General features: G+C 37.1%; 1 protein-coding gene across 1 annotated transcript; it reads left to right on the forward strand.

Moving 5' to 3' along the window:
• Positions 1 to 230: 230 nt before the first annotated feature.
• On the forward strand, positions 231 to 11048 carry LOC101856898 (forkhead box protein biniou). Its single transcript, XM_005099196.3, has 2 exons — positions 231 to 2291; positions 9401 to 11048. The coding sequence occupies exons 1-2, from the start codon at positions 987 to 989 to the stop codon at positions 10175 to 10177; spliced, it is 2082 nt and encodes a 693-aa protein (XP_005099253.1). The 5' UTR covers positions 231 to 986; the 3' UTR covers positions 10178 to 11048.
• The last annotated feature ends 26 nt before the right edge of the window (positions 11049 to 11074 follow it).

Genomic DNA, 11074 nt, shown 5'->3' on the forward strand with positions numbered 1-11074 from the left:
GTGAGTTCAGCTTTCACTCCCCTCACCCTAACACACTCAGCAGTCTCCGTCTCGGTTCGAACGCCCGCATGTAGTTACCGGCGTGAGTGACAGGCATCCCGCTCACCCCTTCCCCGCCTCATGATTGGCAGAGAGCCGCAAAGCTGCCGTACGCAAGTGAGATAGGAACGCGTAGAGCCGAGAGAGGGGAGTGAGTATTGGTTCCCTCTTGCTGAAGCCACGCCCACTCGTATTTTGACGGGGCTTAGAGGGGAGGGGCGGGGAGGGACGGCGCTTCACGTCAGTCATGACAAGCGTGGCGATACCGCCACTGATCCGCTAAACAGTATAAAGATCTCTCGTGGCGAACGCGGCCAACACTTTTGTCTGATAACTGGGCTCTTTGAGAGATACTTTATCCTGTGGTTTTCCTAGCGGAGAAGCAGAAAGTGGAAAAAAAGAAAGGACAGCAGCGATTAGATAGAGGTAGAGTCGAAAAAAAGAACCGAGTGCTCCTAGGTAGTTATTTCTCTACAACAGGCAGGGGCGCACCACCAACCATAGTAGTGTTACTCTGTCTTATTCCTCGCCTCCTGTCGTGGCTAAAAATACTCGAAACTGCAGCGTAAAGTTCTTATCTGCTTCGCGAGTGTGTTGTGTTTTTCTACCAGGACGATATTGTTTTCATTCCACAGGGCGAGGCTCCGTGGCAGTGTTTCTTATTGTTGATGGTTAGTTCAACCTTGAAGTAGTTCCATGTTTAGAAACGGCCATCGAGTGACGTACGAGACACTGAAGGCTATCATGGTTTGGACTGTAAGGTGTGTTCTACGAGTCGGCGCTGTGGCGTATTGGTAAAGTTTACTGTGTTGTTGTTTAGGTTTATTGCCATAAGACTGTAGCAACCCTTCTTGGGTGCATTTGTACTCTCTGTGAAAACATTACAACTGCTCGACTTGAGTGATAAGCTCACATATCAACGTTTAAGTAAAAGTGCGGTGGTAAAGATGGGTTCACCTCAGAAAGACGGCGTTTTGGATGGACCAGTGACTGCTGTGAAGCCGAAGGGAGGAAATCCTTTCAGCATCAGCAGAGTTTTAGCAGATGACTTCGGAAAGAACTTTCGTCACGGGCTTCCAGTGAATAGCAGAACAGCACAGCCAGACGTGTCTCCACACGCTGCCACCGCCTCCTCTGTGTTCTCTTATCCACACAGCGCTCTACAGCATCAACAACAACAGCAACAACTTCTTCACCACCAGCAGCAGCAGCAGCAGCAGCATCTTCCGTCTTTTATTCACAATAACAATAATAACATTACAAGTGAAGTAAATAAATCGCTGGTAGATTCGGCTTCGAGAGACGCCATGACGGTGTTTCGTTACGGAGATCATCCCAGTGACCACGAGAAGTCTTTATCTCCACCTCACAGCACCCGAGTTCCTCACATCACAGACAGACACACTGACGTACACACAAACGGACGCTGCTCCAGTGCTCGCAGAGATCTCTCAAGCCCCACATCCTCACACGGCTCGCCTGAACTGCGAGATTCGAACCCTACCGACAGCAATATCATCACAACATCCTCGACCTCAGACCCAGCCGGCGAACCTCGACTCTTCCCTTTCCACAGAGACCACCGTTTTAGCCCAAATTCGCATTTTGAGGCTAATTCTCAGTTTGAGTCATCAAACTCGTATTTCAACTCGAAACCTCCTCACTATCTCCAGAACTGCCAGTACTCCCCGGGTAGTGCTAGCGACGTTCATGAACGGGATGCCCAGAGTGGGAATCGGCTTGTGTCCAGCACTGAAGAGTGTGGTCCGGGCGGCAGAGACTTCACAGAGCGGGAGAGTTCTTGTGGCTCCCCTGTGTCTTGTACAGATTCTGTCTTCGACAAAGAGGACCAGAACAATAACACAGACATTGACGTCGACGATGATATCAGTGACTCAAAACTAGACAATCAGGAAAACGGCTGTGGTAACGAGGAGGAGGTAAAATCAGAAGACGGCGTCGATAAAGAAGACGGTGGGGCTGACGATGCTAGTAGTACAGCCAATGAGGGTGAGGAAAAGGAGGAGAAGAAGGAGGGAGAGAAGACCGAGGAGGAAAAGAAAAACGAGAAGCCTCCTTTCAGCTACAACGCTCTGATCATGATGGCGATCCGCAGTAGCCCCGAGAAGCGCATGACGCTGAGCCAGATCTACGAGTTTATCACCAAGAACTTCCCTTACTACCGGGACAACAAGCAGGGCTGGCAGAACTCCATACGGCACAATCTCAGCCTCAACAAATGTTTTCTCAAGGTAAGCATTTGTTTGTTTGTTTGTGTGTTTGTATATTTGTACGTGTGTACGTTTGTACTTTTGTACGTGTGTACGTTTGTTCGTTTTGAGTTTTTGTTCTAAACTTATCGATCTACCAAGTAGATTCTAGGTGCAGTTGTTGTGGGTTGAAACATAACAGAAAATATACCTACATGATAAAGTATATTATTATAATGAACAAGAACCTGACCCCCTCAATAAAACGTCTAACACAATAACATTACTTTCTTCTTGCTGATAATTAATGCTTCACCTGGTACCTAGTAGTAAACTTGCCCAAAGATGTACGCTTCGCTGATTGAATAAGCATCCTCTCTGGGAAAAAGTACGACTTTAGTTTTTAAAGCATAGGCACGCTCGCGACCCAAAAGAAATTTATTAATTAGATACGACATTTTTAATGATACCAACTCGTAATTGTATAATTTATGGAAAAATTATGCTTCACCAGATTTGTTTGTTTATTTTCTCTATTTCTAATTAAGTCTCATTTTTACGATTTAGATAAAAATGAAACACTACATCATTATTATTAAAACTTTAAATCATACCACTTTGACCATAATGCATTTCTTATAAAAAAACTTTTTTAAAAATAAAGCTGCACTTAATCCAGTGTGAAACACTTTGCTTTGTTTCAAATATAAAGTAGTTAATTTAACAAATGATTATACCACGGTTGGATGGAGAAATACACTCTGGGATGTTGTTAGTTGGTGGACATTGCAATAGGGTCTGCTCTGTATGCTTTTGTCACTGTAATATATTACATGCATAGTAATAAAAATCTATTTCTGGTTATTATGGTCTTTGTCAAGCGTAAAACTCCACAGCAGCAGAAGTGGCAACAACAACAAAAACAAAAACAACAATAACAACATCATAAGCAGCTGCAGAAGCAGCAACAACAACAGCAGCAACAAACAACAACCGCAATGACAACAACATTTTTAAAAAAAATCAATCAGAACCAAGTTCAAAGGCATAACACAACATAAATTGAGGAATCTTGCCATAAAAAAAGACAATGATAATCTCTTTGACTTTCAAGAAATGAGACAGACAATTAATCAGACTTAGCATCTGGCCGTTCAGTTTGTTTCTTTTTCGTTATTTGTGTTTTTTTCCCTTGCATCAAGCCTAGTTTCAAATGCGATATAAAAATATCACTTGAAAAATAATAATATATACTGATTATACTCAACTAAAGTTTTATTCGTTACATTTTTGCTACTGACCTAAAGTGGTCAAATAACATCTATACTATTCAAAATGTGTTTGTCTACATGCATACTGTTTTGCAATAAATATTAAAGTATTGGCCGATTTCTTTAGTGTACCATTTCATCTTCTTTCACTTTACTGCTAAATGAAATGTAGATCTACATCATCATAAACATTAAAATTTTAATAAATATTATAGTTGCTATCATTATTATCATTAATATTAATAGTAATATTATTGTTATCATTAGCATTACCATTATCATTATCATTATTATTATTATTATTATTATTATTATTATTATTATTATTATTGTTATTATTATTGTTAGCATCATTATTATCATTACTATCATCATTATTATTTTTATTATTCTTAGTAGTAGTATCTTAAATAATATATTTGACTAATATCACAATGATTATTTTTATGATTATAGTATTATTATCATTGTTATTATTATTATTACTACTACTACTACTACTACTACTACTACTACTACTACTACTACTACTACTACTACTACTACTACTACTACTACTACTACTACTACTACTTGATTTTTCATAAGAGCAATAATTATCGATTAGTTAATCCAATGTTTATGCCAATATTGGTGATATTAATTGTATTACAATATTATTTCTTTTAATGACAAAGAACAATTCAAATGAAAATGAAATAATATTTAACAATAATGATGATAATAATAGGAATTTTAAAAAATAAAAATAAAATAATAATAATAACAATAATAATAATAATAATAATAATAATAATAATAATAATAATAATAATAATAACGACATGATAATTAGATTCACAGTAACAAATATAAAAATGTCACTGAAATAACGATACAAAACAATGATAGTATTATCAATAACAATAGTAATACCAATGTTGATACTGAAAAAGATAAAAGGCACTATTACTATTATCCTTATCATTATTATTATTATCATTATTTTCATTAGTATTATTATAATAATAGTTATTATTATTATTATTACTATTACTATCTATTATCATTATTATTACCAATAATAATGAAAGTATTATTATTACATGAAGAAGAAGAAGAAGAAGAAGAAGAAGAAGAAGAAGAAGAAGAAGAAGAAGAAGAAGAAGAAGAAGAAGAAGAAGAAGAAGAAGAAGAAGAAGAAGAAGAAGAAGAAGAAGAAGAAGAAGAAGAAGAAGAAGAAGAAGAAGAAGGAGAAGAAGAAGAAGAAGAAGAAGAAGAAGAAGAAGAAGAAGAAGAAGAAGAAGAAGAAGAAGAAGAAGAAGAAGAAGAAGAAGATTATAATAATAAGAAGAATTACAATATTAACAAACTAATAATATAAACTATTACTATAACAATAATGATAACAACAACAATAATGATAATATAATTACTATTGTTGTTATTATTATTATTATTATTATTATTATTATTATTATTATTATTGTTATTATTATTATTTATTACCATTATTGTTAATTTTTTACAAAATTATTATTATTAATATTATTATCATTATTATCATTATTTATTATTATTATCAATATTATCATTATTATTTATTATTATATATTTATTTATATCCTTATTATTATTATCATTATTACAGAGATTCAGATATAATTGTGATAATAATAACAATAACAGCAATAATGATAATAATATTGGCATCGATTAATAAACTGATAAGATAATAATGAGGGAAAAAAATTATTATTGTACTTATCATAATTATAAATATCATCATTTTTATCATTTTAATATTGGCACCACATTAGTCCAAATAGTACTAAGCTGGGGTACGGAGTGGATGATCTTGGCTCAAATCCCTACTTTGTGCGGATCGAGTTTTTAAGGCTTGGTGCTCAATAAGGTTACAGTGCTTAAAGAGACGTATAAACCTATATTAATAATTTCGTACTTTATTATTATTACGGTTATTTTCATTACCACCACCATTATCATTATTAATCATTTGCTGTTAGATAATACATCGCACACATGCTTTTACTTCTACTATAAGAAATTGAAATTACTTTACTATCAACATAACAAGAACAGTTACCTCCACCGTCACTATACATGTATTCCTAGCATCAATGGGTATTTTTAATTTTAAAGATAATTAATTGATAGTTACTGTTTGGACATAATAATATTTCCTTTTTTCTTTAATCTTTCAAAAAATTATTCCTTTTATTGTTCTTCTTCTGCCATCGCTACTGGTTATAAAGACAATGATATAATCGTCATAACCAATTATGTTATAAAGTAATTAATCAAATGTTCACCCTTATGATTATTTATAGTTAAGGGCGTTGTTTTTTAATTTCCTGACAGGGATATGTGTCTACATAAAGAAAGTTGCATTTTAATGACAATCATACTAACGTTCGATTTCTTATTAAAAGTTAAAAACAATATAAAACTAATGTTGTTGTTGTTTTTTAAAAATCCAGATAGGCCCACTATGTTATAAAAATGTAATTTCTTATTTTTATGATATATGTAGTAAATAAATGTAGTCCAGCTACTTGAATGGTTGAATTATACACAGGAATATTAGATAGATCTACTATTGTAGTTCATGTAACCGCGTGTGATATTTACTGTAATTTGTTGTTTCAGACTGATGTGTTTCATGATTCTTTCCTTCATAACCCTGACCACTGGGCCAATGTGCTCAAACGTAGAAAATAAAAGAGATAAGTTGTGATGGTTATGGCTTTGAACAAAGTCAACACAGATGTACTAGAGTGTAGAGGGGAATTAACAACTGCACTTCTCTTGTCCCAGCAATTTTTTGCCGGTGTTTGTTACAAATGGCCCGAACTGCCACGTAAAATGATAACATGTGGGACGTAATAATATTATAGTCGGCAATCTTTTTTAAAATATTGTTATTTAAACGGTATGGTAGTAATTGTTCATAACAGGTTGCGAGTGTATATGATTACGACATTCACTGCCTTGCTCGGGAAAAGGATTTCTTTGTCGGCCTTTACTTTTTAACGATCAATAGTAATAACGTCATGATGATGATGATGATGATGATGATGATGATGATGATGATGATGATGATGATGATGATGATGATGATGATGATGATGATGATAATGATGAAGACAGCAGCAGCAATAGCTATGGGCTACACCATAGGCGTCGATTATCGACATTGACAAATTTACGATATACATTTAATTATAGCATGTTTGTATCTACATTAGGTCAAACGCCGGACGCTTAAAGGATCAAGACTGAAACAAAACTATATTATATTAAAGTGTGAATGGGTAGCAGATATTCCGGGAAAAAATAGTAAAACATTGATTACACTACACTAGTTCCTCTAAGAAAGACAACATTTGTTTAAAAGTCTACCTTGATCGACAGAGGTGCAACAATTTTCACTGATAGATAAAAAAGGCCTTAAAAAATCTACATTATTTAAGAAAAGGATAATATGTCTGAATTTTCTACACCAATCAGGGCAACTGTATTTAGAATGTTAATGCCTTGTTTCCTTCATAATTTTTTTCCTCAGTGGTATGGATTATAGTACTAGCAAAAACATAATATGCATGTAGTTTTCCTTTCGCCAAAATAGTTTGAAAATAGACCCAAACAAACTTTTTACTGTAATATATTATTATTAGAGACACTCTTTTAAAGACGTAATGCAGTGGAGCCAGTGAAGGCTTTCTGTTTCTTTTCTTCTTTTTCATTTTTTCTTCTTCTTTTTTCTTACTATTTTTTAATTTTTTTTTTTTTTCCTTTTTTTAAAAATAAATGAAATAACAACTCTCGTGGGCATTCATTTATTCAGTTAAGCATTACCACATAATATAGAAATAACAGACAGTAATGCGATTTTTCTATAAGACAGACCTAGATTTTTGTTTTTAAATGGTGATATGTCATGAACAGCGGTTGCGACATCTTATAATGAAAATAAAACACGAAAGACAGCCAGTCAATGACAACCGCCCCTTTTCTAGAAAAAAAAAGTGGTCATGTTAGACAGTTGGCCCTTGTGAACAGTGAGTGTCTTTATAGTGATGATACAGAAAATAACACGAAAGGTATTTTTTTTTTTTGGGGGGGGGGGGGTAAAAGCGGTCATATTTTGTACAGGTGATTGTCTTGGACAGGTCGCCTTTGTGTAGGGTCGATTATAATTTATACCGGGTGGATAGAATAGGACTATATCAGAAAGATTTTGATGCATCTTGCACTAAATTATAGGCCAAATTGAGCTTTTTTTTTTGCGACTCTGGTTTTTTACTTAAATTTGATATTTTTATAGCAATATACTTGTCCCATACCGTAGAGTGTTATGGAAGTTACCGTGGCTTAGAAAGGTGTTTATTTTATTGAAACTTTTATTCAAGATTGATAGCCTAATTTCCTAAACACACTCACAAACTCACACATACTCATACATACTCACACATACTCACACATACTCACACCCACTCACACACACACACACACACACATAGAATTCACACACACACACACACACACACACACACACACACACACACACACACACACGCACACACACATACACACATGTGCGTGTGTGTGAGTGTGTAAGAAGCTGCCCATGCGCACAAATTAGGTCTGCGTCTATCTTCACAGTCCTGCCAAAGTATTATTGAACACGTCTATCATTACAACATAGATCTAGGTAGGTTAAAGATCTGTTTCATATTCTTCTCGAATGGTTAAAAAACGCACGTGTTGGTGTATACATTGGAGATCCGTGATTTCCGCGCGAGAGAAAGCTTGTAAAGCTGATCGGCAATGTAGTCAGCCAAGAGTCTAATCAGAGAATCTGACAGCTTGCAAGCCGCCAGGTGGCGCAGTATTGTAATCAGACATGTTGTGGGGAGAAGGGATTAACTACCCCTAGACGTCGGGATTGATTATTATTTGAGATTTTGAAGCTATGGAAAAGTACACGAGTAGAAATCGCTACGATGTTAAAAACTGTTAGACCGCAACATTGTTTCAGCTTTGAAAACATATTTATTTTAGAAACATTGATATTTATTATTCGCAAAAAAGTAGTCACCACTTTAACCTTTCAGTCTCTCATTTCTGTCTCCCCTCTCTCGTTATTTGTAGTTGACGGTCCTCAGCACCTCGCTATTCCCAACAAATCGAAGATATTTAGTATATAGCTTGCACAACAAATAATTGAACCACACTTTTGCAGTTCATAAAATTAATCCTTCATTCACAATACAATATCTTTAGAAGATATACGTGCAATGTACTTTAGCGGCTAGAATTCAATGAACCGACATTCAAATTGCATCCTTATTTCAAGACCAGTGTTAGACTGACATTTTGCTCGTGGATTATTTTCAAAAAATATTATCAATTAATATTACTTTGAGCTACGCATCTAACATAATAATATATTGAATTAAAATGCTCCATTTCCATTCTAATACTTTAATCTGGTACGAAAGTTCCGCTCCCTCATCAGATAATAGGCCGAAATAAACAAAATCAAATTTTACACAGTCGTATGCTATTAGAAACAGTCCGATTTTCTTTATCGAAAAGTTTATTTACTGAATTCTCTGTTTAAAAAAACCCAACGAATATGATACATTTTTGACATACGAGGGGTTGCACAACCAATTCAGCAAGATGAATTATGAATAATATTATGTTCCTTTGATACGTTTAATATGAAAAAGAAACAAAACACACACACACACACACACACACACACACACACACACACACACACACACACACACACACACACACACACACACACACACACAAAATGAACAGTGCAAAATACTAATGATTTTCCCTTTTTGTGTGCTTCTCTAGGTGCCCCGCCATTACGACGACCCTGGCAAGGGCAACTACTGGATGCTGGACCCCTCCTGTGATGACGTCTTCATCGGGGGAACGACAGGGAAACTTCGGAGACGCTCGTCTCATTCCGCCAGATCCCGCCTCGCCTTCGGCCGCGCCGGCTTCCCTTATATGGGTATGGGTGGCTTCCCCCGAGACGGCCACCCGGCGCTCTTGCCCTTATCTCCGTTCTACTCTCTCCCTGGAGTGGTCAAGCACCCAGGAATGTACTCCTACCTCGGACACAACCTCCTTCCCCCCGCCCCCGGGCTAGACAGCAACCACGCAGCCGTCATGGCGCGGCTTCCGGGTATTGAAAAACTTCTCATGCACGGAATGACCTCCCCTGCAGCAGCCATATCAGCCGCAGCCGCAGCAGCAGCAGTGTCTCAGTCCTCCCTCCCCCGCTCCCCGCCCACAGCCGCTTCCCCGAGAGGCCCACCCGTCAGTAACCCACTCCGCCAATTCCCCCCTCCCCACTACGCGAGTCTTCCCTCCCCTCTCCCCGCCTCCCCGTTTCTCATACCTGGCTTCGGACACTTGTGCTCAAAATCGGTGGGAATTTCTTCCCTCGCATCTGGTCCATCCCCGCCTACGTCATCAATGCACAGGAAACTGGACCATATGTCCGAAAATCCCCACGAAGGACACAACACTTCACCGGTCAGCCTGTATCAACACCTCCTCAGACCTTTCTCAGGACAAGGCCTCGATTCGGGCAAACTCGTCACGCCAATGATCTCGAATTAACTTTGCAGAAATACACCTACGTAATTAATTTTCTGTTGACACTTACAGTGATGAGAGACTCAATGGGTCGCTCAAGAGTCTATACTACCTCGGCTTTCTGCTGAAGTTTGATTCTACGTCCACTTTGGGTAAACTTTGATCCTGGGCAAGCATGAAGCGAAAGTTCCCGAAATGTATTTATAATTATTATGAATATTATAGAAACAATCCTATACTTAGCCCTGCTTGGAGCTGAACCTCAGGAGCCAACTTTGTGCAAACCCAAAACAATAGAATTGAATTATGAATAAGATTTATCAAGTCTGTTCTCTGAACTTACCTCAAGGTGCAAGTTGAGCGTCACAAGTTAACTTCGGGAAAATCCAGAACCTGATTTAGCGTGCAGCTAAGCTAAAGATTGCATTCTGTTTCGCTGAAAATCCCAGGAACTGTGCGCAATATACACGAAATAGTATACAGTATTGTATATTTTAACATTATTATTATGTGTTATGAGCTAAGTCTCAAAGACTTGAACAACTTGAAGAGTTGCGCATGACGTCATGGTCTCCCGTTCAGAGAGCTGCCACATCTCAAGTAGCCTATATTGTGTTGTAACAAGAGTAAACTGTGTTGCAGACACTTACAGAGAGTCAGTTTTCTCTGCTTTCCACCAACATAGAGTATGGATCCCTGTTGATGAGACTATTTAATCATGGAAATTTGTTCTCATGAAGAGCAAATTTTCGTCACAAGGGTCTTCCCGTAGATGAATGCTAAATTGTAGATGATGTCATTGACTCATTGGCGTGACGTGGCCTTTGCGGTGTTTGTGTGTGTGTGTGTGTGTGTGTGTGTGTGTGTGTGTGTGTGTGTGTGTGTGTGTGTATCTGTGTGTGTATATGTGTGTTTATGGGT

This window comes from Aplysia californica, unplaced genomic scaffold (genome assembly GCF_000002075.1).
Source record: "Aplysia californica isolate F4 #8 unplaced genomic scaffold, AplCal3.0 scaffold00205, whole genome shotgun sequence".
NCBI classification, from domain to species: domain Eukaryota; kingdom Metazoa; phylum Mollusca; class Gastropoda; order Aplysiida; family Aplysiidae; genus Aplysia; species Aplysia californica.

Coding starts and splice junctions, on each gene's coding strand:
- LOC101856898 (XM_005099196.3), top strand. CDS start 987: ATGGGTTCACCTCAGAAAGACGGCGTTTTGGATGGACCAGTGACTGCT. Junction 2,292..9,400: donor TCAACAAATGTTTTCTCAAG/GTAAGCATTTGT, acceptor GTGCTTCTCTAG/GTGCCCCGCCATTACGACGA.